General features: G+C 58.9%; 1 protein-coding gene across 1 annotated transcript; it reads left to right on the forward strand.

Annotated features, from left to right (window-relative positions):
- Positions 1-27,344, forward strand: ANO7 (anoctamin 7). Its single transcript, XM_057551369.1, is given in 27 exon segments — positions 1-145; positions 148-194; positions 1,633-1,690; positions 2,187-2,353; positions 8,506-8,691; positions 9,333-9,467; positions 10,172-10,308; positions 11,195-11,252; positions 12,067-12,177; positions 13,075-13,240; positions 14,743-14,833; positions 15,557-15,588; positions 15,591-15,640; positions 16,964-17,048; positions 17,051-17,106; positions 17,175-17,314; positions 17,989-18,084; positions 18,160-18,263; positions 19,032-19,143; positions 19,435-19,489; positions 21,137-21,234; positions 22,340-22,476; positions 23,775-23,980; positions 24,148-24,283; positions 26,611-26,708; positions 27,085-27,204; positions 27,270-27,344. Coding segments are annotated over 27 exon segments (2,874 nt in total). The 5' UTR covers positions 1-27.
- The last annotated feature ends 143 nt before the right edge of the window (positions 27,345-27,487 follow it).

Raw genomic sequence — 27,487 nt, forward strand, 5'->3', positions numbered from 1 at the left:
TGTGCGGTGAGACAGGGACCGGGCCCCATGTGCCGCTCCTACCCCACCCGTGCCCACCCTGGCCCTGGCCCTGGCGGGATGCAGGAGCGCAATGCTGCGGGACGGGCCCGGGAAGAGGACAGTGCCGTCCTGATCGACGTGGCCCCGGGGCAGAGACGGGGGACACTTACGGGAGCACAGCCAACGCCTCAGAGGCAACTCCTCCCCGTCCTCCCCTCCCCGGGTCCGGGCTCAGTCTGCTCTCGATTTAGGAGGTGGACGCAGGGACCCGGGAGACAACGGCCCCAAGCCCTTGGTGGGGCGGATGCACGCCAACTGTGTCTTCCCTCCTGCGTCCCCCAGCGACCCCCAAACCCTCCCCTGCCCCAGCGAAGGGAAGAGGGAGGTGCCCTTAACCCTTGAGGGATGAGCAGAAACCCCTCAGGACAGGCTGGGCGGGGCCGGGGGGGCCCCCAGAGAGGGGGGAAGGAAGGGGACACAGAGCAACGCACCAGGGTGACGCAATTGCCTAAAAACGGAACCGTAAGCACAGCAGAGGTGGCCAGTGCTGGGTCTGGGTAGAGATCGTGGGTGCTCGTTGGGTTGTGTCTGCTTCATTCTGCATTTGCCAATTTATCAGAACACAGAAGTGACAGGGAGGGAACACCCTCACCCCCAGAGGGCGGAGAGGCTTTAGGATAAGGGTCAGGGTCCGAGCGTGGGTACGCTTCAGATGGCTAGGTGAGGGTGAGGCTCGGCGCTCTGTGGGCGTGAGGTTATTCGTAGGGTAGGACTTAGGTTAAGGTTAGGGTTAGAGTTAGGACCACAATTAGTGACGGGGTTCGGGTTAGGTCACCCTGGGCCCAGGTGAGTACAGACGCTTTTGATAAAGTGTGCTGGGGTGAGAACACCCGGCCCCACCTTGTCTCAGGGTCCAGCCGACCCCCGGGGCCCAGGTCAGCCACTCTGTGAGGCCCCAAGGATCCTGAGGGCCTCAGCCCGGCCTCAGGCTCACTCATGTTCAACCTTTGTCCCCTGGGTCAAACCTGGAGAAGAACACACCTCCTGGGGCCTGCAGGAGACTCCCTCCGGGCAGCCTGTTGTGGGCCCCCTTTGTCCAAGTCCATCTCTAGGGTTCCCACCCCTGTCCCTGGGGGGCCACAGACACCCCAAGTGAGGCTGTTGGGGAAGATTCCGGGTCCCAGACCCGGGAGTCCCCGCCAGGGAGGTTCCTCTTCCCTGGTCCTCCAGGGCCTCAAACCTCCAGCTGCTGCCCTCCACCCCCGCCCCCGCGGCCTGAGAGTGGACACAGGTGCCTCCCTTTCTGCTGCCCCAAAATACAGCCTCGGGGGAAACACTCACCTGGAACATCTAGAAACGCAGAAGGATTCCACCCTCTGGGCGCCGTGACCACCTCTGGCCTATCCGAACGGCACTTAGGGGCCGTCCAGCTCTTCTCCAGCCTCTGGAGGCCAGCATGGTGGGCGCCCCGGGTCCTGCCTGTGCTGCCCACAGCCCAGGTGCTCAGTGGCCCGTGGAAGCCCCCGGAGAGGCTGGAGAGGCCCGGGGCTGGCCTCACCCCCGGATGCACCTGTGCCGTGAGCCCCTCTGGCCACGTGGTCAGAAGCTGCCACCCCTCCCCCTTCCTTCCAGCCAGCTGGATGCCAGGCAGCCACCGGCAGGGTGGGAAGCCCCGCCAAGCCCTGGATCGGTGAGCTCCTCCCAGCATCTGCCAGCCATGCCTATGTTGGTACTGGGGCTGGGGACACAGATGGGGCGCCCAGGGATGGCAGCGGGAGGACGGGGCCCGGGTCACCGTCCTCAGGAGCCAGGCCTCCCCTCCCTCCCTCGCCCAGCACCATCTCCGGAGCCAGCTCTGGTGCCAGCCGCTGTGCTGGAGGGCGGGGTGAACAGCACACAGCAGGAAAGGGGGTCCCTACTGATGGGCGGAGCTGGAGAGGGCTCGAGGGCAGAGCGGGCGACCGCCTCCCTCCTGCTCTGGCCTCGGGACAAACTCCAAGTCACCTCAGACCCTGCTCTCCTGTGCCCCACGCTTTCTCTACCTTCAAAGTGGATCGGATCCACTTCTCCTCACTCCCCGCCCCGCGGCTCCTGTCTGCCCCGAGCCACCGTAATCTCCCCTGAGTTCTGCACCAGTGCCCACCTGGGCTCCCAGTGCCCACCTGCCAACCCTGCTCTCCATGCAGCACCGGAAAGACCCGTGCTAAAAGTAGATGCCCTAACCTCGCACCCGTTAGGATGGTTAAACGACAAGAAAAAAACAGAAAACAAGTGCCAGGGAGGCCGTGGAGAAACTGGAACCCTCATGCCCTGCCGCCGGGAAGGTGAAATGGCGCGGCTGCGGTGGAGAACGGTATGGCGGTTCCTCAAAAAATTAAACACAGAAATACTGTATGATCCGGCAATCCCACTTCTAAGTTTATACCCAAAAGTAGTGATGACAAACATTTGTGTTGTTTCCATGTTGGGGGTTATTGTGATTCATGGAGCAATGAGATCACGTACAAGATTTTGTGTTAATGTAAGTGTTCATAGGGGGTGCGGGGGCGTATACCACTGAGTGGAATTTCCAGGTCATATGGTAACTCGATGTTTAACATTCTGAGGAACCGTCAAACTGTTTTCCAAAGTGACTGCGCCATTTTACAAACCACTAGCAATGAATGAGGTTCCAATTTCTCCACATTCCATCCAACACTTCTTATTGTCTGTCTTGGTATTACAGTTGTCCTAGTGGCTGTTGGGCAGCATCTCACTGTGGTTTTGATTTGTATTCCCCTAATGACTGATGGTACTGAGCATGTTTTCATAGGGTTATTGCCAATCTGTATGTCTTCTCTAGAGAAATGTCTATTCAAACTCTTTGCCCATTTAAAAATTGGGTTGTGGCGCAATGGTTAAGAATCCACCTGCCAAGGCAGGGGACACGTGTTCGAGCCCTAGTCCAGGAAGATCCCACATGCCGTGGAGCAACTAAGCCCGTGCACCACAACTACTGAGCCTGTGCTCTAGAGCCCGCGAGCCACAGCTACTGAGCCCACGTACCACAACTACTGAAGCCTGCACACCTAGAGCCCCTGCTGCAAAACAAGAGAAGCCACCGCAATGAGAAGCCCATGCGCCGCAATGAAGAGTAGCCCCCGCTCACCACACCTAGAGAAAGCCCACGCGCAGCAACAAAGACCCAGCACTGCCAAAAATAAATAAATAAATAAATTTATTTTTTAAAAAAATTGGGTTGTTTGTCTTTTTATCATTGAATTGTAAAAGTTCTTTTATGTTCTGGATACAAGTCCCTTATCAGATATATGATTTGCATACATATTTTTTCTCCCAGTCTATGGGTTGCCTTTTTCACTTTCTTGATGATGTACTTTGAAGCAGATAGGTCTTTAATTTTGATGAAGACCATCTTACCAATCTTCTCTTTTATTGCCTTGCTTTTGGTGTCGTATCTAAGAAATCATTGCCTAAACCAGGTCATTAAGACTTACAACTATGTTTTTTCCTAAAAAGTTTTATCATTTTAGTCCTTATACTTAGGTCTGGGGAATTCCCTGGCGGTCTAGCAGTTAGGACTCTGCGCTCTCACTTCCGAGGGCCTGGGTTCAATCCCTGTTCGGGGAACTAAGATCCCACAAGCTGCGTGGTGTGGCCAAAAAAAAAACCTGAGAACAAAACAAAAAAAACCTTAGATCTGTCATCTTTAACTTATCTTTTTTTTTTTTTTTACACATACACACACTTATGTAGATGTTTTAAAAGTAGATAGATTTCTGCTGTTGTTTTTTGTTCTTCACAAAATTTTAGAAAGCTTTTCACATCAGTACATACAAACACATCCCATTCTTTTTTTTTTTAATTGGGGTATAGATATTTTATTAATTTACCATCTTAACTCCACTTTGAGTTAATTTTTGTATATGGTGTGAAGTAGGGGTCCAAATTCATTCTTTTGCTTGTGAAAATTCACTTGTCCCAGCATCATTTGTTGAAATCACTATTCTTTTCCCATTGAATTGTTGGCCTCTTTGTTTTAAAAAATGACAATAAAATATATGGGTTTATTTTCGAAATCTCAAATATATTCCGTTGATCTATATGTCTGTCCTTATGCTGGTGCTACTCTGTCTTGATTATCCTATCTTTGTAGTGAGTTTTTTTTTTTTTTTTTTTTTTAATTTTATTTATTTATTTATTTATTTATTTTTGGCTGTGCTGGGTCTTCGGTTCGTGCGAGGGCTTTCTCTAGTTGCGGCAAGTGGGGGCCACTCTTCATCGCGGTGCGGGGACCGCTCTTCATCGCGGTGCGCGGGCCTTTCACTATCGCGGCCCCTCCCGTTGCGGGGCACAGGCTCCAGACGCGCAGGCTCAGCAGCTGTGGCTCACGGGCCCAGCTGCTCCGTGGCATGTGGGATCTTCCCAGACCAGGGCTCGAACCCGTGTCTCCTGCATTAGCAGGCAGATTCTCAACCACTGCTCCACCAGGGAAGCCCTGTAGTGAGTTTTGAAATCAAAAATTGTGAGTCCTAAAATTTTGTTCTCCTTTTTCTACATTGTTTTGGCTATTCTGGGTCTCACGTGTTTCCATATGAATTTTAAACTTGTCAATTTCTGCAAAAAAAAAAAAAAAAAGTCAGCTAAGATTTTGATAGGGACTGTGTTGAATCTGTAGATCAGTCTGGGGAGTATTGCTGTCTTCACAATGTTAAGTCCTCTCATTCATGCACATGGGATATTTTTGCGTTTATCTAGTTAGTGCTTCTTCAACTTATTTCAACAATATTTGGTACTTTTCAGTGTATACATCTTACACTTTTTTTGTTGTTAAATTTTTTCAGGTTATTTTGGGTGGAGCTGTTATAAATGGAATTGTTTTTCTTTGTTTTATTTTCAGCTTGCTTATTGCTAGTGTATAGAAATACAGTTGTTTTGTATGTTAATTTTGTATCCTGCAAACTTGCCAAAACTGTTATTAGTTCTAATAGCGTTTGTAGTGACTTCTTTTGGATTTTCTATACACAAGATCATGCCATCTGTAAATAGAGAGAGTTTTACTTTTACATTTACCTGTTTATTTATCCTCTTGGTCTGTTCATTCGTTCTTGCACATCTGCACTTGCACCTGAGTATTCCCTTCAGCCTGAAGAATTCCCTTTAGTATTTCCTGTAGAGCATGTGTCTGGGACTAAATCTCTCAGATTTTGATTGTCTGAGAATATCTTCACTTAACCTTCATTTCTGAAGAACATTTCCACTGGATAAAGAATTTTAGTTTGCAGTATTTTCCCCTACCCTTTAAAGATACCATTCCATTGTTTTTTGGCCTCCGTTGTTTCAGTTTGAGAAATCATGTGCCTGTTTTATTATTTTTCCCCTGAAAATAATATGGTTTTTTTTCTTGCTGCTTTTAAGATTTCTCTTTATCTTTAATACAGCAAAGGTATGCTGTACAATGATTTCCTAGTTTTTTAATCCTGTTTGGAGCTCACTGAGCATTTTGAATCTTTGAACTGATTTATTTCATCAGATTTGGAAATTCTTGAACATTCTTGTTCAAAGATTGCTTCTTTCCCACTCTCTCCTGGTTCTCAGATTACAGTCTGTTGGGCCTTTGACCATGACCCTATCCTTTTTGTACCCTGTTCTGTTCGTGCCATTCTTTTTGCTCTGAACTCCATTTTTTTCTACTGGTCTGTCCTTAAGTTCAGCAATCCTGTCTTCTGTTGAGTCTAGTCTACTATTAAACACGTCCAATGAGTTCTTAATTTCATATGCTGTGTTTTGCTATTTTATTTTATTTTATTTTTTATTTTTGGCTGCACCACACGGCATGCGGGATCTTATTAGTTCCCCAACCAAGGATCGAACTAGCACCCCCTGCAGTGGAAGCGTGGAGTCTTAACCACCGGACCACCAGGGAAGTCTCTGCTTTGCTATTTCAGAATGTTCATTTGATTCCTTTTCATAGATTCTAATTCTCTCTCAAAATATTCCAGTTGTTAATCGGACAATTGTGTCCATTCTTTACCCTTTTTTTTCTCTTTTAACTTAATAACTGTCATTATTTTACGCCTTTTCTGCTAGCTCCACCGTATGGTTCACCTCTGGGTCTCTGTTGACTCTGTCACCTTCCTGTACAGTGTTGAGCTTTGTTCTGGCAGGTGGTCCAATTACTGGCAGGTCACCTTGATGGGCCTGAGCTTGGTTTCAGGTGTCAGCTCCGGCCCGCTTCAGTTCTGTGCTCATCCCGAAGGTGCAGTCCTCAGCCCTGTGGTATCGCCCAGGAGGCTCAGCTGGAAAGCCAGAGTGGCCGACAGTCTCCCTCCTCCCTGTGTGGCTGGAGCTCCAGCTCTGTGCTTCCTGAGTCTCTGTTAGCCATCAGCCTGCAGCAGGCGCCTCTGGGCGTGAACGAGTCAGCAGCTCCAAGGACCCCCGGATCTCCTCACAGACCTGTATCTCCATCCTCTCCACGCAACGCCCCTCAAGCCCAAGGCCCCTCAGCAGCCCCTGATTCTGACCCCCGCGCCTCACCCGGCAATGCCTCTGCTCCCTCTGGGCTCTGTGGCCCTGCCCTGCAGGGTGGAACACGCCATTAGGGAGAGAGATGAAGCGAATGCTTCCCTTCTCTCGAGGGCCTTAGCCCGGCATCCACTGCTTCCTATGCTTTGTCCAGCTTTTACAGTCTCTACGGCAGGGAGCTAAGGCCGATGTGACCGACTCTCAGCGTCCTTCAAGACCCACATAGACTCCTGAGGAGTTTGGGGCTCACTCTGCAGGGATGGGGGCCACAGGGGAGCCAGAGGGCAGACCCCAGCCCCTCTCCAGGGCTCAGTTTCCCCCGTGGTCCAATGCAGGGCTGTCCCGGAAGCTCTCCTGAGCCCTCCCACCCCAACGAGGACCAGGGAGGGCCTGGGAGGGAGACACAGAGGAACAGGCCAAGCAGCCGGTGCCTAGCTCCTACTGCCCACCGGGAGCCTGGGCGTCCCGTACCTGCGGACCAGGTACGTCGGGTGGCTGGGGAGCCCCAGGCTCAGCATGCGTTCCGTGACCTTGCCCCACAAGACCTGAGGGCATGGTGTCCCGAGGCTTGGAGCAAATCAAGCCCCAAGGTCCTGCTGGGGGCCTCACCCTTCAGCGAGCACCCCATGGGACCATTAACCACAGGCCAGTATAATATCCACCCATCGCAGGAGGCCAAAGCCCTCAGGCCACCTGAAAGCTCAGAAGCCACCTTCCGTTCATGTGTCCCACCGCCAACGTTAAAGCTTTTGTCTAGGGGTGACATTTGTAATCATAACTGTGTTTTTATAGAATTGAACAGCTGAAGAAGTCCTTTCACATGCAGTAGGTCGGTTATAACAGTTGGTATCACTTAGATCCCCTCGGTCTCCCGCACCCTCCACCCTCCTTTCCTACCGGCTTCCTCTGTTCCCCAGGAACAGGCTCTGCCATCAGAGTAACCAATCCTGAATTTTACGTTAATCACATTCGTGTGTTTTTTTTTTTATCACTTTTGCCCCCATTTCACGTCACCAAACAATACAGCTTGGTTTTGTCTGTTTGAACTTGATGGAAGGACTCAGTGTCACTCCTGACATAGTGTTCACGAGGCCCGCCTGCGTGGCTGGTGCAGCTGCCACTTGGCCACTGTCCTTGCTGTGGAGAAGCCACTATCTTCCTCTCTGTCCTTGTGTGGACAGACATTTGACTTCTTCCCAGTTTGGGGCGATTATGAAGATCGGCTGCTGTACATGCTCTCGTGAGCACCTGTGCCGTGCCCTCGCGGGGCTGTCTCCTAAGGGTAGGGTCGCTGGCGCGGTGCAGGGCCACACGAGTCCCCAGGCACGTTGCACTGCCGACAGCGGGAACTCCTCTCAACACGTGATGGTGTCAGTTCTTACAGCCTGGTGGGTGTACAGTGGTGTCTCGCTGCAGTTTTAATTCACATTTTCCCTGATTCCTAAAGAGATGGAGCATTTTTTGCATGTTTATGGGCTCTTTGTGCTTCCAGTACTGCGAACGGTCTTTTCGTGTCTTTGGCACCTTTTGCTATCAGGCCGTCCACCAATAGCAATGCTGGGCGCATTTTCTCATCGGTGCTGGCGCTTGTATCCTGGACGCTTCCTCCTTGTTGCTTCCATGCGTGGCAAACCCCTTCCGCTGTCGGCCTGGCTGTCCCAGCATCACGGTGTCCTGGTTGGTTTTGACCACACGGCTTTCCCTCCACCTCGTGTTCTGTTTCCTGTCCTTCAGGCATGAAGGGACCCCCTGCCGCCCTCGCTGCCCACCCTCCCCGGCCCACAGCCGGCTGCGCTCCCTTCCAGAGCTGCCTTAAGAGTTGGCAGACATACACACCGTGGGATTGGGGCCAAGACCCCTCCCCTTCCGGGTTCGGATCCACTTGACAGCCTGGGGCAGGGAGGGGCTGCAAAGCTGCCCTGTACGATGGAAACAGTGTGGCTCACAGGTGTGGTCACATGACTTTGCCAAACCTTCCTCCAGAATTGGGCTGCGTCCTCCTTGGGCGTGGGGACCACGCTGCCCAAAGCCACAAGCTGCCCAAAGCGCCCTCAGCCTTCAGTCCGGATGGCGGCCCTCAGCTCTCAGCACACATCACAGCCAGCTGGGGAGGCCCATGCCTGCCCCCTGGGCTTCTGGCCTTTCGGGGACCCCGATGGCTGTGATATGGTAGCGAGGGCTGAGAGCCACTGAAGAGGGCAGTTCGGGAAAGCAGGTGCACTCAGCAGAGACGCCAGGCCCTGGGACAGAGATGCTGGGCCCTGGAACTGAAAGTCCCCGGCTCCGTCTCCAGGAGAGCCTGGCACACGCCTGCACACAGACACACGGCCAGGCCCACCCATGTGTACACACCCCAGGTGTGCACACCTCTGTTGTACGTGCATAACATACACAGATGCCCAGTAGCTTGTCGAAGGCCCAGACGGGCGTTCGTTGTCTGAAGAGTTTCTTGCCCACGGAGGTCAGGACAGCCGGGTGGCGGCCTCGCGGTGACAGTCTGGCGCTGCTTGGCTGGCTTCCAAACAGGAGCGGCCCCTCTGCCGGCTTCCACAGGTCCACAGAGGCAGGTCCACAGAGGCAGGTCCACAGAGGCAAGCTGCCTTCTATCAAATAGGTTTAAAGCGGCGCTGGTGAGCGGTTACCATGGCTACAGAAACGCATCTTTTCCTAAGAGTGTGAATGCACACGCACACAGACACGGCACACACACGTGCACCCACAAAACACGCACGCACACGTGTGCACACACGCGCATGAAGATGACCGCACATGCCACACGCACGCACGTGTACACGCATGCTGCACCCCAGGCTCTCACGGAGCCCCCGTCCCGGCAGCGAGACGTCCAGGACGAGGACAGCGTGGTGCGCCGCCTCCTCTTCAGCGCCCCTTGGGCTGTGCTCCGCTGTTACGCGGAGGACCTGGGTCTGAAGCTGCCCCTGCAGGTACCCAGGGCGCGCGGGGGCAGAGAGGGCCTGGAGGCGCCCCACAGCCAGGATCGCTCGTGGTAGCACCCCAGTTCCCGGGGGCAGCCGGCAGTGCTGACAGCCCTGGGGGCTCCCCACTCCGTGTCCCCGAGGGTCCCTGCCAACCCCCCCCATTTCCACGGAGCTCCCAGAAGCCTTGTGGCCAAGTCGGGTGAGGGGTGGTGCCCCCACGGCGGGCTCAGGGGAGGGGCGGGCAGCGCGTGCGGCAGCCAAGGCTCTGAGCGGGCCATCTGGGCCCCCCTCCAGGCTGGACCCCCACCAGGCCTCCTGCTGAGGGCCAGCCCTGCAGGCAGGGGCACAGGGTGCAGGGGCAGCGGCTCCCAGGTGACCTCCGGTTGACAGGCCCGGGGGCTGCTCTACTGCCCAGCCTGTGGGCTGCCTGGGACCGTCATGGCGTGCGGGTGGAAAAAGAGGCGTGCCACCACCCTCTTGTCCTCCTTGCCGGGAGGGGCTCTGGGCCTCAAATTGACCAGCAGAGCAGCCCTGGAGCTGGAGGCCCGGAGAGGGGAAGGGGCTCGCCTGGTCTTTCCGCAGGGCCCACAGCAGAGCCGGGAGAGGGCGGGAGCCCGGGTGCCTGGTTTGCAAACCCACACGCCCACACCCCACCGCCTGGTGTCCGCGTCCCCTCAGGACGGGGAGGGGCAACTGACAATTCCTTCCAGGAGTTGCCCGACCAGGCCTCCCACTGGGCAGCCAGCCTGCTGGAGTGGCTGGGGGTCCCCAACATCCTGCTGGAGGAGGTGCCCGACGTGCCCCCCAAGTCTTACTCCTGCCAGTTCAAAGTGAGCAATCTGTCCAGGTAAGATGGCCCCACCACTCCGCCAGACAGCCTCACACAGGGCCCTGGGATGGATGAAAGAATCAACGAATGAGTGAACCAAAACCTGCTGCTCTTCCCCTAAACTCTCTCCTTCCCAGAGCTTTTCAACCAGGGCCTGGGAGTCTCAGGTGGGTGAGCTTTCGTGCATGTCTGCATTATCTACACGTCGTCTGTATCAGTCACATAGGCAGGTTGTGCTGCGGAACAAGCATCCCCCAAACCTCAGTGGCTGGACGTGAAGGTCCACTTCCTGCTCAGCTCCATGTCCGTGGTGGGTGGGCAGGGTGTCCTGGGGCCCAGGAGGGTGCAGGCTCCATCTCACACAGAAAATGCAAGCGGTCAGTCCACACTGGCTCCTGGATCCCTTCTTCCATTCACATTTTACTGCCCAAAGCAGGTCACACAGCCACACACCCAGCAGGCAGTTTAGGGCAGTGTCCAGGCCTGGGGGGACCCGTGTGGGTGGCCAGCACCAGAAAACCCCATGCTGAGGACACCTCCTTCCCGGGCTGGTGGGGGGATTCAGCCTCACCCACACGTGTCCCCACACAGGGAATCCCCAAGGTTCTGGTGTCCCAGGGAGGGCCCTCTGGTCAACCACCTGTCCACACAAGTTACCACCAGACACCACCCAGAGGCCTGTGGTCCCGAGTTTGGAGCTTCAGGGGATGCAGATGTCCGTGGGCTCTTCTGCCCAAGTGCAGTCCACTCTCCCCCACCCTGGGGGGATTTCTGTGATGTCCTGCCGTACCCTCAGGAAAGGAAAAGGCCCAAACGGGAGCTGCCCATGCTGCCCGGTGGCGGTGGTCACTCTCTGAGGCCTGGCTGAGGCACAGGCACCTGAGTTCTGACTCTGCGCCCACAGGTTCCTCGGGAGTGAGAACCAGGCCACCTTCTTCCCCATCACCTACAGGCACCAGATTGTGCGTGGGGTCCTGACCCAGTTCTGAGAGACCTGTGGCCCCAGACCTCCCGGCCCCCAGCAGGCAGCAGAGGTCTCTGCGGACACAGGAAGGCTCGCCTTTGTCCTGACCAGAGGGATGAGGTCCCGGGGGGTGAGGGGCTGGATGCTTGAAGGCTGCCCCCACCTCACTGCACAAGGGGAGCACAGCTGGGGCCCTGCTCCATGCCATTCAGGGCCCCCCAGGGCCCCGAATGGGTACCACCTTCAAGGACCTGTGGGACTTGCCAAGACCACGGGGACTGGGCAGGTGTGAGTCCAGTTGGTCAATGAGGACGAGAACCACGGGCAGAGCCGACCAGAGGCTGAGCGTCCCTGAGACGCATGGGCAGCGCCTGGCCTATGGTGAGGGAGGGGCTGGGACAGGCCTGCCCGGGAGAACCGGCTGCTGAGAACCGAAGGGCACAGGCCACGTGGGCTGCCCAGCAGGGGCTGGGCCGCCCCCGACACAGGCCTCCAGGTGGAAGCTGACTCCTGCCCAGAGCGAGGGCCCAGGGCGGGCTGCGCTTAGCCGGGGCGTGGGTTCACATCCAGACTCGACTCCCATGAGCCGAGCGTCCCAGCCAAGGTCTCCCATCTACCAAGCGTGAGAACGATCGCCACCCTTGGGAGCTGTGTGAGCCGGTGACACGAGGAAGAGCTGGGTGTACCCTCGCCATTGTCGCCAGGAGGCCTCGGGAGGCTGTCTGTGGGCTCAGCCCCAAGACGGGAGGGCCCGGGTGTCCCTGCCCTGCCGTCACATGACAGGTGACCAGTGCCATCCCTGCCACCCCCAGCTGTTCGAGATCCTGGCCAAGACCCCGTACGGCCACGAGAGGAAACGCCTGTTTGGGACCGACCAGCTGCTGGGGGAGGGGGTCTTCAGCGCAGCCTTCCCCCTGCACGACGTGAGTCCGGGGACCGGAGGGGCAGGGCGGGGTGGTCAGGCTGCCGCCGGGGGGGAGTTTCTGGATGACGAGGACCCCAGGTCCCGCCCGGGGATGCGGGGCAGCAGCACACCCGTGGTGTGGCCAGGGCCCCGCTGCGGCCTGTCGTCTCCCCGAGCAGCTTCTCTCTCGGGGGGATGGGGAGGTCACCGAGCCTCTCACAAGACCGGGGTGGGGGGATGTGCTCACCATTCCAGCTGCCACCGTACCGGACTCGGTCAGCCTTACCGTCACCCTTGACAAAATGCCCACTGCGTGGGTCAGGAGGCTGTTTACTCCCCATGAGGCCCCCAGAGCCGCACGAAGGGGCAGCGGGGCCTCAGGGCCCCAGGTCAGTCCCGCACCCACTGCTGTGTGACTGGGGCACAGTCGGTCCCGGGAGGCCACCGAGGGGGTGAATGTGGATGTGCACGGGAAGTGCCTGGGCACTCAGGCCCGCTCCATCACGCTCGGGGGGCCTCGCTCTCCCTGCTGGCCAGGGCTGCACGGCGTGGGGTCGGCAGAACCCTCACCCAGAGACGCAGAGCCCGCTCTGGACCACGGTCACTGGCTCCTCCCAGGGCCACCCCTCCAGGCCCTTCCTCTGCCCTGGACTCGGACCCCAGGCCGAGGGGCTCAGCACAGATGTCCCCTCCTCAGAGAGGCCTTCCTGGACCCCCAGCCCCCAAAGTGATTCTTTTGCCCTCGAGCAGCAACCCTGCATCCTGGGGTTGGTCTGCCGTGTGCCCATGCTGGGCCGGGGGCCACCTGTGGGTCTCGCCCTGCCCTGAGGCCCCCCACACCTAGACTAGTGCCGGGCTGGGGGAGGGTGCCCAGACCAGCCTGGATCCTCCCCGCCCGACTGCTTCTCATCCCCAGGGCCCCTTGACGACACCCTCAGAGGGCCCACGGGCCCTGGGCCTCACCCAGCGGCAGGTCCGGCTCCAGCCCTGGGCCCACTGGCGCCAGTGGCACAAGTACCAGCCTCTGGACCACGTGCACGGGTACTGCGGGGAGAAGGTGGCCTTCTACTTCGCCCGGCTCAGTGAATCTCGTGCCCACCGCCCCGCGGGGCCTCCTGGGACCCCAGCTTGGTCTTCAGGGTAACAGTTTGCTAATGGGTGCCCCCAAGAGGGGCGCTGGGCCGGGGGCTCAGCCACCGGCCACGCTGACCCCTCCTAGGCCAGCGCTCCCTGGCTGAGCCCTGCCCCTGCCCCACCACCTGGCCCCATAAGGTGACCCAGCACTGGGACTGTTCTGGGACCCCCCATACGCTGGTGAGGGACCAGGAACTCCCTTCTGCAAGCCAGGGCCCCCTTTCGACTCCAGCCCCCAATGTCCCTGGCCCACCAGACACGTCCCGGGAAGCCCTGGGCCACCCCAGGAACTCCCGACCTGGCGGAGGTCGCCCCTGCCCAGGGTCCAGGGAGAGCCGCCCTCTCACCTCCTCCAGGCAGGCTGGCACCCTGGGGATGGCTGTCTGTCCCGGGCAGCCCCAGGTCTTGCTCTCCTCATGGGCTCGTGCCCCCCACCCCCGCCCAGCACAGTCTCGCCCCGCCCACCCCCTGTCCTGCGCTCCAACCTTGTGAAGTACTCTCTCGCCCCAAAGACAGCGATGGGTCTGCCCTCAATCGCGCATGCACACGTCTGTCAAGATGGCGAGCAGTGCTGGGGTGCTGAGCAGGGCGGCGGTTCCTGCCCTTGTGGAGTGTACTGGCCTCGGGTGACACAAGGAGAGGCCACCCATAGCCGCTGGGGACCCGGATGGGGCGGGGGTGTGGCTGTGGCCAGGGCGTTGGCGCCCAAGGCACAGCCCACGTGTGAAGGACCCGCAGCTCCATCTCGGGGCCAAGGAGGGCCGGGGCCCCAGGAGGGCAAGGCCAGACCGCAGGGCTATGGGGGGCACGACAGGTGGGGTCCTCGTCTCGGTCCTGGACAGACCTGCATTTTACAGAGGTCACTCTGGCCCACGCAGGGCAGACAGGACACCAGGCTGGGGTGGATCTGGGCTTGACCCGTGAGAGGCAGACAGGGTGCACACTTGAGGGCTTGGGGGTGACTGAGGGGCCTGGCCACGGTGGGGTGGGGTGCAGAGCCGGAGGCATCCACAGTGACCCCCAGTCACCCAGGACTGGAGTCCGGTGGGTGATGTACCTCTCAAGGAGGGGACACCCATCCTGGGCATGTTGGCTGGAGGTGAATGGGGCTCAGGAAAGGGGTGTCCGGGAGGCGGGAAGCACAGTGGGCTGGAGCCCTGGGGGGTCAGGTGCCGAGGTCAACACGGGGGTGGTCCAGAGTCCCGGGTGGGGCGAGGAGGGCGGAGCTGTGCTCAGAGCTGCCAGGGGGTTCCTCCCTGAGGACCGGTCCCCTCACAGCTTCCTAGAAGGCCCCCACCCCCGCTGGCTGCATGTGGTCCCCAGAGGACGTGCGGCTGTGTAGACCCCCACCTGGGGCTCAGCCCTGCGCTGGGTACCCAGGCCACCCACAGCCAACTGCCAGGGTTTCCCCGCCCGGGCCCTGACAGCTGACCCCGGCGTCCCCCTGCAGGGCTCTACACAGGCTGGCTTGTGCCAGCAGCGGGGGCGGGCACACTGGTGTCCCTGGTGGGCTGTCTCATGGTGTCCTCAGACGCACCCAGGTAGTGTCCTCTCCCCTCAGCTCCCAGGCCTGCCCCTTGCCTCCTGAGGTGGGTGTGTGGTCAGAGGGACCCCCAGGTGCCAGGCCCTGTGCAGAGCTGGGGGTAGAGGTGAGCACTGAGCACACCCCTGCCTTAAGGATGTCACGGAGGCCCTGCCCGCGAGCGCAGCTGGAAGGCTGGCAGGTGGGCAGGGTGCTCCCAGGTGGACACAGGTGGGCAGGGTGATCCCAGGTGGACACAGGTGGGCAGGGTGATCCCAGGTGGACACAGGTGGGCAGGTGTGCTCCCAGGTGGACACAGGTGGGCAGGGTGCTCCCAGGTGGACACAGGTGGGCAGGGTGATCCCAGGTGGACACAGGTGGGCAGGGTGCTCCCAGGTGGACACAGGTGGGCAGGTGTGCTCCCAGGTGGACCCAGGTGGGCAGGGTGATCCCAGGTGGACACAGGTGGGCAGGTGTGATCGCAGGTTAATTTTATTGGCACTCGCCCTTGTTTCTTACAATAGTGTAAGCTTTTCTTACAATAAATAAATAACTGGACTTGGGTTTTATCCTATTATGGAGCTGAAATTTCAAAACATTATCTCCAAAATTATCATTGCATACATGTTTTAAAAGAAATGCTGGGCCTGGCAAAGACAGTGTGGGGAAGGAGAGGGCAAGAGGGTGGGGCTGGGGGAGGGCCGCCTCCCCAGCCCCCACAGCTGCCCTCCCCGCCCGGAAGGCAGGAGCTGTGCGGCAGTGGGGACAGCTTCGAGCCCTGGACTGCCCCTTCTGGCTGCTCTCCGGCGCCTGTGCCCTGGTCCAGGTACGAGGGGCAGGTGAGGCGAGGAAGGCAGCCCCCTGGGTTCTGGCCCCGCCCCGCCCGTAAGCCCAGCTCGGTCACCACCTAAGGCAGAGCCCTCTGTGAGTTACGTAACCCGGCGGCAAGGTCCCCACTGGGCTGGAACTGCGACTGGCGCCCACCACGCAGCACTCAGCAGAGAGCTTGCACCAGCAGACGTCCATCTGGAGCCTTTACTGTTATTGCTGTTATTATGTACGGCTGGCCAAGAAGGTCAACTGGAGGACCCCCGAGCAGATAAACCCTGAAGTTCTCAGGCACAGCCGGACTGAGCAGAATTCAAGAGGCCGGGGCGAGGGGCTCCTTGGGGTCCTCAAGCCCTCTGGGTCCCATCAGCCCGCACACTTCCAGGGTGTGTCAGCTTTTCCGTGGGAACAGCGGCTTCACCGGCATCCCATACTCCCTGGGCCTCGAGCCCTGGTGCCCAGGAAGGACCCACAGACAGAGACACCTTTGACACACTGCTGGGAATCCATCTGTACCAGTTTCCTAGGGCTGCTGTGACAAATTACCACAAACGGGGGTTTAAAACAACAAATTGATTTTCTCACAGTTTTGAAGGCCAGAGTCCAGTATGGAAGGGTTAGCAGGGCTGGTTCCTTCTGGAGAACTGGCTCTGGGCCTCTGTCCTGGTTTCTGGTGGCTGCCAGGAATCCCACTGTTCACTGGCTGAGGCTGCATCTCTCCCATCTCTGCCTCCGTCTCCACATGGCCTCTCCCTCTGTGTGTCTCTGTGTCTGTCTCCCCTTCTCTTACAGGGATTTGTCATTGGTTTTAGGCCCTCCCCCTAATCCAGGGTGCTCTCATCTGGAGACCCTTACCCTGATTACACATGCAAAGCCCTTTTCTCCAAGTAAGGCTATATTCTGAGGTTCCAGGTGGACATATCTTATGGGGGCCACAGTTCAATCCACTACAGTCCACCCTCTGGCCCCCAAAATTTTATGTCCATCCCATGTGCAAAATACATTCACCCCCAACCCAGTGTCCCTGGAGTCTCACCCACTGCAGCATCAACTCTAAGTCCAAAATCTCATCTAAATATCAACAATGCAAAAAGTCCCCAATCTCATCTAAATTATCTAAACTGGGTACGGTGAGACTCTGGGCGTGGGCCCTCCTGGGGCAACCTTCCTCCCTCCCTGTGCACTAGGAGACGAGTCACTGCCTCTAGAATACACTGATGGGCACGCATAGGACAGGCGTGGCCTTTCCTAAAGGGAGGGACAGAAAGGAGTGAAGGACCACCAGTCCCAAGCACGCGTGAACCGCACGCCCCCGCCGCAGGCTGGCCGTTTCTTGGACCACGGCGGCACCGTCTTCTTCAGCTTGTTCATGGCGCTGTGGGCCATGCCGCTCCGGGAGTTCTGGGAGGGAAGAGCTCCACGCTGGCCTGCCGCTGGGGCTGCTCTGACTACGAGGACATCGAGGTGGGTCGTCCCCCGACAGAGGCCGCTCCCTGAGCGCGCACCCCCGCTAAGCACCGGCTCCCCTCCAGGAGCGGCCGAGGCCCCAGTCTGCCGCCTCTGCTCCCACAACAGCTGTGAACCCCGTCGCCGGTGAGGGTGAGCCCTCCTTCCCCAAGAGAAGCCGCCTGCACCGGGTACTGGCCGGCTCCGCGGTGGTCATGACGATGGTGAGCGGTCCCCGCTGCCGTCCGCCCCCCATCATGCCTCTGTCCTCCTGAGCCTCATGGGGCAGCTGCGTCCCCCTTCCTGCCTTGGGGCTGGGGCCTGATGCTTCCTCTGGGACCCACAAGACCTTCGATGTCCTCAGAAAGGCCCCCGTGTACCTGGGTTCCAGGGAGGGGCCAAGCTAGGGGATCTGGGACGTAAGAGGTGTGTGTCGGGCAGGGGGCTCTGGGAAGGTTTCCCGCATGGCTGTGGGCCCAGGGCATCTTTCAAGCATGGCGGCCGGGGGGGGGGGGTAGTCCCAGCACAGAGGTCCACCTCACCCTGTCTTGTCTTCCAGTCAGAGGGGCTTCCTAACTGACCCCCTTAGATGTCAAGGAATTCCCAAGTACGAGGGGAGTAGGAGGGATGGGTCTTCAGCACCTGGGGCTGACAACAATGCACAGAGGCCCCTCTGACAGCCGGAGGTCACCCACCCTCTAATTCTCAATGACTGCCCTCCCCCACCTCTCCCTGCCTGCCACCCCCCCACTGCCCAGCAACCCCACCAAGAAGAGGCAGGGAGCACAGCCTGGTCTAGGAGTGGGAGCAGCGACGGAGCTGCCGTGGGGGGTGTGGCTTGAGGGTGCTGGGGTGCCAGGGCTGCAGCAGCGGGCTCAAGCACCTGGCTGCCCCACGGGCGGCCGTGGTGGTCATGTGCCTGGTGTCCATCGTCCTGCACCGGGCCATCACGGCCGTCACCGTGCCCAGGCCAGACAACACCCCCCTCGCAGCCTGGGGGAGCTTCCACTGCTCCTGCTGGGCGGGTGGTGGGCTCTGATGACCCCTCCGTCACCCTGCCATCTCCTATCAGGCGTCACGCGTCGCCAGCCTCACGCGGTCCACGGTTAACCGTGTCTTCATCCTCAACCTCTCCAAGGTCTACGTGGCCCTGGCCCGCGTCCTGACGAAATGGGGTGAGTGCCGAGGCCGGCGGGGTGCTGACCAGGGACCCAGCCCTGCTGGACCGAATCAGAACATGACTTTTGTCATATCTGAATGAGGCATGGGTGGGACGTGCCGCATCCTCCCCCCAAGGTCCCTTAAATGGCAGTGAGCAGGGCCTCGGTGGGGGGAGAGGGGGGCACCCCAGGCCTCGCCCCGCATCGGCAGGAATCCTTGCCCGTCTCCGCCTGCCTCTCCCCCCTTTCTCTGACCCCCTTCCATTTCCTAAGGACAAATCCATCCGTTCCACAAATTGCACAAGTTGCAGTCCTGGTCTAGGACAGGGACAGAGGTCAGCGCACAGCGAGGGAGGCCAGTGCGGGCCCAGAGTGCCGCGGAGAGAATGGGGGGTGGGCAGGCGGCCCGGGGAGAGGCTCCAGGTGAGGGACAGGGCCCTGGGGGAGCCACCGGTAGCGTTCCTGCAACGGTGGGGCTGTGCGTCCCCCTCCGGCCCCACCTCCACCTCAGCACCTGCTTGCTGGGCACCCTCTCCGCCCAGCCCCCAGACCTGTGCCCCAGTCCGCTTTCCTGAGCCGCATCATGTTACTTTTTACTGTCACTTGCCCCAGCTCTTCCTTTACCAACATAACGCTTTTAGATCGTTTTACAGTTAGAAATTCAGTAACGCCACACTTGGCCCCCTTCTTGAATGAATTTCTTTAAAAGACCCGGGCGACGCGGCCCTTTCCTCACTCCCTGCGCCGGTGAGGTGCTGACGACAGGCGCTCGCTGTGCCGCAGAGACGCACCGGACCCAGACCAAGTTCGAGGACGCCTTCACCCTCAAGGTGTTCATCTTCCAGTTCGTCAACTTCTACTCCTCGCCCATCTACATCGCCTTCTTCAAGGGCAGGTCAGCGCGCGGCACCCCCCGCCCCTTGCCCCGCCGCGCGCCCGGCCACGCCCACACCGACCACGCCCAGCTGGGCCCGCCCCCCATCCGGCCACACCCCCATCGCTCTCGGCCCCGCCCCGCCACCCGGCCGCGCCACACACGGCGGTCCCGCCCTCGCCCCGCCCACTGTGGGCTCCAGACACGCGGGGAAGGCGGGGGCGGCGCAGGGGTCCGGCTCGCGGTGCCCCTCGTGCTTCCGCCAGGTGGGCTGCAGGCGGCCGCGGGAGCAGAGGCATGGTTCTCCCCCAGGTTCGTGGGCCACCCGGGCAACTGCCACACCTCGCCTGGGGTCCGCAGCGAGGAGGTGAGCGCGTGAGGACCCCGCCTTGTGCGCTCCCTTCGCCTTCCGTCAGCCGCTGTTCTGCCCCCGCCCCGCCAACCCCTGCGCACCGCTCTGCCCCTCCCCAGACCCCACTCGGGACAGCCGTCCACGGAACACTCACAATCCGCGTGTCCCCGATGGCACCCGATTCACACCTGAGCCGAGCTCCAGTCACAGGCATGGACCGTGAGCCGCTTTCGCGGCCACGAGCTCGGCTGGCACATGGGGGGTGCAGAGGCTGGCGACCCTCACGGGGCTTCTCCCCAAGGCGCCCCCTCGCCCCACCCCCCAAGCACAAGCAGGCTCACCTGCACAGCCCAGCAGCTTTGAGAGCCAGGGTGAACCTGTTTTTCCAGAAAGTGGAAGCTGGTTTGTGCAGGATGAAGAATCACTGTAGGGTGGGTTCCCCCAGAGCAGACCCCCAGGCAAAGACCCGGACTCAAGTAATGGGTGTGGGTGTCACCCTGGGAAGCATGCAAGGGGCAGGGGCTGTGCAGAAGGAGGTGCACCCACGAGTACTTGAGGGGGGGTCACCACTGTGGGCTTGTGAGCTCAACCGTACCCCACGCCCTCTGAGACATTGTAGAAAATCCCTCAAAATGTGCATGTGGTTCCTTACTGGCTGAGGGCCAAGCACACCACGAAGCAGCATGAGTGGGTGTCTTGAACAGTCCACAGGCTGGGCCAAGGGGACCCGGGTGGGAGTCCAACAGCTCCTGTGGAGCACCTCACCTGAAAGACCCTCTTCTCCCTGATGCAGGAGGGAGAACAGCAACTTCCCATGGGTCTGGGCTGTGACCCAACCAGACAGCTGCCTGCAAAGTGGCTGCCCCCCAAGGGACACTCTCCATTTTTGCATGAGAGGGGAGGGGCTTTCCAGGGACAGGGCAGATGGGACCACAACTCGGGGCATGACTGCACATGACGCACAGCAGTCAGGCAGCTTTGTTATCAGTTATCAGTGGGAAAAGTTCCCAACTCAAAATGGTTTCAACAAAACATGGAGTTTCATTGGCTCCTCTGTTGAAAATACAGGACTCTGTGAACTCAGGTATGGCTGGATCCAGGTGTTTATACAATGTTGCACTGCTTTCCCAAGCATTGGCTGGTTCCTTAGGCAGGCTCTCCTCACCTGGTAGGGAAGACATTCTGCAGTGTGGGCTGACATCCCAAGAGCACAGGACGACACCCTCTAGCTTAGTAGCCAGTGCAAGGCATGCTGTCCCACAAGCTCCCCATAAAAGCCCCAGGCCCACCTCTCACTGGCTTGATCAGGTCACTGATTGGTGAGGCCTGCCTGCATCCTGGGTCCTCCCTGGAGCCACAGGCTAGGGTCAACCCCATGTGACCCCATGTGGGTTCCCAGAAGAGCCCAGGGTTGCCGTACAGCCGTGCTTCTGGTGTTCCCGTGACAGTCCGCCCGCGGGACCTGGGGAAGACTGCGGGGGCTTGAATGAGGTCAGGAAGGGGGAGGGAGGGAAGGAGGGTCTCTGCAGTCCTCAAGGTGCCCCTGGCATGTCTGAAAGGGGGATGAGGGCATGGCAGGGGCCACCTTCGAGGCACAGAGAAGGATAGGCAGCCGTGAGGCTGGTCCCCCCCACAAGCTTATCTGGAGCCCTGACGCTGTAGTGTGCGGCCGGAGGCTGCCTCACTGAGTCGGCACAGGAGCTCCTGGTCATCATGGTGGGCAAGCAGATCATCTACAACGTGCAGGAGATTCTTGTCCCGTGAGTCACCCACCCCAACCCGTCCCTGGGAAGCATCCAGGGACCGTGGGACCCGGAAGTGTCTGGGTCCGCAGCCCCCAGTCCAGCCCCAGCTGGGAGAAGAGGTTGGGGGGAAGGCAGGTCCGGCCCCTCCTGGACCCCAGTGACTCCGGTGCTGTGTAGGGGGAGGGTCGGCCCCAGCCACCTGCCCCACAGGCTCTCTGACACCTCCACCCCGGGTAGTTGTGGCAGGTGCTTATTGAGTTCTCTTGCCCAGGGGCCAACTTTGGAGGGGAGGAAGCCTGGGTTCCTGGGCCCTGCCCCATCCATGCCGGTCCATCCTGTCTGCAGCCCACTGTGGCTGGGCCGGGGCGTTCTTAACGGGGACACTGGGGTCCCACCTCCCCAGTGCCACCCACTAGCACCACTGGGGCTCCAATCAAGGCAACTGGGGCCCCTCCCATGCCAGAGCCCTTGCAATGGCCTGTCCAGGCATGGCCTCTTATCCAGCCCGAGGCTGGACCCAACCTGGACGCCCTCCAGCATCCCCACACACCCGATCTCCCTGTGATGGCCGCTCCCTGGCAACACTCCCGGGCTCCTGAAACCATGGCTGTCAGACCTTGGCCAAGCCACGTGCCCTCTGCGGGCGTGGCCCTGACTCTCAGGGCAGGTGGTGCCACGAAGCTGAATTCAAGATTACAACAGGCAGGTGTAGCTGGGCTAGTGAGCGACACACACGCACACACGTGCGCCCCGCTGTCCTCACCTGCTCCCTCCCAGCCCTGACACAGCTCCTGCACCTCCTTACCGTCCGGGAGGAATCAATCCCCCCACATCTCCTCTGAGTGACGCTGACTTGCCTGAGGGCTCTGCAGGGGAGCTTGGCACGCCCTCGCCCCCACCCCTGCTGCCACCCTCGCCCCCACCCCTGCTGCCGCCCTCGCCCCCACCCCTGCTGCCGCCCTCGCCCCCACCCCTGCTGCCGTAGGTGCAAAAGGCCTCACCCTCGCACTGCCCACCCTGTGGCCCCAGACCCTCCTCCTCCTGCTGCCCTTTGCTTGCAGAGCGACCAGGACCCGGCTTGGGAGGACAGGGCCATCGTCCTGGGGGTTTCTGTCTCCAGGGAGCTAGGGGGCTGGTGGCAGAGGTCCCGGCTCCGCTCCAAGGAGAGGAAGGCAGGGCTGGCCAGGTGCCCTGGGAGGCAGGCAGACTTCGAGCTTCTGCCCTTCCAGGGCCTCTTTGACGGGCACCTTGAGATGGGTAGGAGCCATGGCGGTGGCCGCGGCCACCGTGCGCGGGGAGGGGAAGCCGTACTACTGAGGGGGGCTTCCAGTCTCAGCATTCCTGTCTACATCTGCCTTGAAACATGATGTAGGGGTCCCTGATGGAGCCAGGCCTGCAAAGATCAGGAATTGTGGCGGCCAGAGTGGGGAGCGCCCAGGAAAGCCTGGCTGAGGGCAGCAGTGGCAGCACCCTGGGCGCTGGGGTTTGGAAGAGGACCTGGGGCAGTTGATGGGGCTCTCTTGGAGTGGCCTTAATCTCCCCCCACCCTGGAAAGCCTGGGCCAGAGCCCCCTGTAGGAAATGAGGAGAGAAGTGGGGTACTCAGGAGAGCCGGCCCTGGGGGTGAGGGCAAAGGCCCCCTGAGAGGTAAGTTTACACCTCTGGGGAGTTGATTTTGTCCAGACATTTTCTCAGTGCCTGCACTCTTCGCTGGACCCTCCAGTGCCCTTGCCAGGTGGAGGCCTAGGCCTGGGGCTCATTCCCTGCATGGGGTGACTGCAGTTTTTGAGGCCAGAGTCCGCATCTAATGCGGGCACCGGTCCCTGCAGCCAGGCCCTTCTCTTTGATAACAGGGGAGAGAATCATGGCACAATCTGAAGTGCTGCATCTGAGCCAACACATTGCTGTGAGCTCCCCAGCAGCCACAGCAAAAGGGGTGACAGTAGTGGCATCGTTCTGTGGAGAAAAGGGAGAGAAGGCTCATGAGGGAGAGACACGTTTTTTCATGACAACGTGAGCCGGGTTGACCTGTGTCTCTACTCCACTGGACAAAAGGCAATGGGACCCCATGCTCTCCTTAGGAATTTTACCTAAGGGCCAGGAACCCCTTTCAAGGAGCCCCTTCCTAGAATCAGCCCTAAAATCAGAAGCAGGTTCTACTGCCACGCCTGCCACGAGTCCACAGGGTGACAAGCAGTGGGGAGGACTGTTAGAGTCCCTGACCTCAGGGAGCATGGGGTGGCCCAGGACCAGCCAGAAACGCATCCAACTCGGGGAGAGCAGTCCGGGGAGGCTTCCTGAGGGAAGGAGCCCTGCTGCCGAGCCTGCGGGATGAGTAACAGGCAGGAGGAGCAGGAATGGACAGAGGCCGGGGCTGCTGTGCACAGGCAGGGGCTTCCCCTGAAGGGCGCAGGTGAAGGGTTTACGGTGGGCAGTGTCGGCCATTGGTCGCAGGCGCGCGTGGCCCTTCCCACCAGCTGCAACCGGGCGGGCAGGGGTCAGGGTTGGCGGGTCGTGGCTACCGGAGGGCCTGGCGGCGACCCCCGACCCCCGCAGTGCTGCACTCCGGCTTCATCACCGTCTTCGTGGCCGCCTGCCTCCTCGCGCCGCTCTTCGCCCTGCTCAACGACCGGGTGGAGATCCGCCTGGACGCGCGCAAGTTCGGCCGCGAGCGCCGGCGACCCGTGGCCGAGTGCGCGCAGGACATCGGTATCTGGTTCCACATCCTGGCGGCCATCACCCGCCTGGCGGTCATCGGCAACGTGAGCGCGCGGGGCCCGCCCGGGGTCGGGGAGTGTCCGCGGGGGAGAGCGGGGCCCGCCCGGGGTCGGGGAGTGTCCGCGGGGGAGAGCGGTGCCGGGCGGGGCGGGGAGAGCGGGGCCGGGCGGGGCGGGGCGGGGCGGGGCGCGCGGCCTCGCCAGCCGCCCAGGCCTTCCTGCTGGCTTTCTCGTCCGACTTGCCGCCGCGCGCCTACCACCAGTGGAGCCGCGCCCGCAACCTGCGCGGCTCCGTCAACTTCACGCTGGCGCGCGCCCCGCCCGCTTTTGCCGCCCCGCCCCACCGCACGTGCAGCTGAGGCGGTGCCGGGGGCGGGGCTCCTACCGGGAGGGGCGGGGCTGGGAGGGCCTCGCGCCCCTCGCTTCCCGCCTCCGGGGCCTCTCCAGCCGGGGTGCTGCCCTGCGGGAGGGGTCGTGATCACCAACCCCATTCCTTCCATGGGTACAAGCTTCTTTACTTTTTCTAGTTCTTCTTGAGTCAATTTTGGTATTTAGTATTTGTTTTTACGGAAAACTGTTTCAGTTAAGCTTTAGAATGTAACGACATGAACTTATATTCTCTTAAGACCTCGTTTTGTAGTTATGGCCCCATTTTCTTTCCAGATATAGTACGTGTATTTCCTCTTGAAAATCAATTTTCTGGAGTTGAAACCTTAACTCATTTCAGACTTCTTGGGTTTTAATAAACAAATTATGTGTCTATAAATTTATTTGAACATACTTTTTATAAATTTATTGATTTTTGGCTGCTTTGGGTCTTTGTTGCTGTGCGTGGGCTTTCTCTAGTTGTGGCAAGCGGGGGCTACTCTTCGTTGCAGCGCGCGGGCTTCTCATTGCGGTGGCTTCTCTTGTTGTGGAGCACAGGCTCTAGGCGTGCGGGCTTCAGTAGTTGTGGCTCGCAGGCTCCAGAGTGCAGGCTCAGGAGTTGTGGCGCCCAGGCTTAGTTGCTCCACGGCATGTGGGATCTTCCCGGACCAGGGCTCGAACCCGTGTCCCCTGCATTGGCAGGCGGATTCTTAACCACTGCACCACCAGGGAAGCCCCTGAACATACTTTTTAAAAGCTTCATTCCACTAGTGTTGATAATACTTTTATCTTTCACTTCTAAATATTTCATCACTTCAATTGTGATTTACCTATTTATCCATGAATCACTTAGGAAAGTAATTTCCCAAACACACAGAGTTTTGTTTTTGCTACTTTTAAAAAATCATTTGTAGTTTAACTGCATGGAGGTCAGAGAGCCTGAAGAGTTGATATGATGTAAACCTCACACTTGTTGAGTCTTCCTTTAGGATCTGCTGGTCACAATGGATTTTTGCATACGTTTCAAGTGAACCTAAACAGAATCTTTATTAATTTTGGAGCAAGGTTCTATACATACCCATTAGGTCAGGCTTCTAAACTTTATTGTTCAGATTTTAATTTTACTACTAGAAGAAGACAAAACACTTTTAGTCATTTGTTAATCACAACTCTGGTGTATTTCATTAACTTCTGTGGCTACAGTGTTTTCTTATGCATTGTCTTTCCTCTGAGTTCATTTTTCTTCTCCCTGAAGTTTATCCTTTAATAGGCACTTTTAGGAACGGTGTGGCTGGTAAACTCTCAAGTATGTTCACTCTGTCCTTCAAATGGCAGGTATAAAATTCTAGGTTAAGGGTTATTTTCCCTCAGCTCTTTCTAAATATTTCTCTTTCGTGCACTGGCTTTTCTTGTTAGAAGCATTCGTTGCATTTAAGATTTTTTCTCATTTTCCTTGATTTGTGTCACTAACAGGTACCTGTCATGGTAGGGTTTATTTAAGTTTCTCACTGAGACTCAGCAGGTGCTACTGGTCTAGAGTGATGCCTTTCTTTAGTTCTGGAACAACTGCATTCTATGCCTTCAGGCAGTGCTTCTCCGGCTCCCTTACCTTCTCTGCTGTTGGAGCATCTCCATTCCCCCATGTGTCTTGAGCACTCTCTCCTGTTTGTCTGTCTTTCTGGGCCTCAGCACTGCATAACTGTCTTCCAGCTCCCACGGTGTGTCCCTTCTGTCGTGTCTCGTTTAGCCACTTAAAGTATAGCCCATTCTTTGGGGAATTTTTATTTTCAAGATTTTTGGCTTTTTTCTTTTCCTACAAAGTTGGCCCTGGTAATGCTTTCTTACCACAACACAGAAATACGGGAGGATGTGAAAGGACGGCAAGATGACCATTCAATCTGAACTAGCCAGCAAAGCCCAGCGTCGTGCTCAGGATAGTAGAGGAGCTGGCCGGGCAGGCAGTGCCGGCAGGGTGGACAGCTGGTCTCACGTAATGGCATGTTCTCCCGGTGTAGGTAGGTTGACATCACCTGTAGAAGCACAGACGTACTGGGTTGTCACATCTGCGGGATGAGGAGGCATTTGCCACTGTGGGGCTCAGTTCAGTCTGGTAGCGGAATGGGCCAAGGCAGCCCCTCCACCCCTTTGAAACCCCAAGAGTTACAGCAAAAGGTACTGTCTGAGCAGCCTGCGTGGGGACATTGCCTGCTTCCAGCACCCTTGGTGGTAAGCCCAGCCGGTGGGGAGGAGGAGAAGCTGAGAAGTCCGTCTGGCACCCTCAGCCCGGCTCCCCACTGAGCCCCGTGTCTCCTGCAGGTATCGGGCTTTCAGGGGGGATGATGGACGTCATGCCCGGACCCACTGGAATCTTCTGGCCATCCGCCTGGCCTTCATCATCGTGTGTGAGGTACCAGCATGGTGGGCCCCACTCCCCACCCCCAGTACTTTGCCTAATCCCAGGACAAGGTGCGCAGGGGTTGGCGTGACCAAGGGCGCTCACTGCTGTGTCACCTTGGTCAGGTCACAGTCCTCTGCCTGGCCCCCGTCTCCAGCCGTGTGGACATCAGAATGCCCTGGGCCCTGCGGAGTGTCCCGCGGAAGCTGGGGGTGGTCTCTGTCGCTGTGGCCTCTGCCTCTTCCAGGAGTTTCCCTTTCTGCACTGATGCTTTTGCTGTCCAGCTCAACCCACACCTGGGGAGCAGGTGCCCACATACGGCACCACGAAGGCCACTCTGGGCACTTGTTTTGCCAAGGGGTGAGAGTGCCCTGCCCCCTGCTCCCAGCACATGGCGTTCTCCATCGGCCGGGTCCTTGACCTCTTGGTGCCTGACATCCCCGGATCTGTGGAGATCAAGGTGAAGCGGGAGTGCTACCTGGCCAAGCAGGCGCTGGCCGAGAACGAGGTGAGCGCCCCGCCCCCCGTGCTCTGCTGCTGTCCCGCGCCTCCGCTGCCCTTTCCTGAAAACAGGTTATTTTTGGAGCAAACGGGGCAGAAGAGGACCAGCCCTTGGGCTCAGAGATGAATCTGGGCCCACAAGCCTAGGCTGCCAGGAGCCAGAGGCACAGGGGTCGCCCTGAGAGCAGCCCCACCTGGAGGGCGGGCGGGAGACGCGGAGCTGTCAAAGGCTCACCACCCTCAGAGGCCACAGCCCGTCTCCTGGCCCCTCAGGCCTCCCAGGCCTGGTG

The sequence above is a fragment of the Balaenoptera acutorostrata genome, chromosome 8 (genome assembly GCF_949987535.1).
Source record: "Balaenoptera acutorostrata chromosome 8, mBalAcu1.1, whole genome shotgun sequence".
Classification (NCBI taxonomy): Eukaryota; Metazoa; Chordata; class Mammalia; order Artiodactyla; family Balaenopteridae; genus Balaenoptera; species Balaenoptera acutorostrata.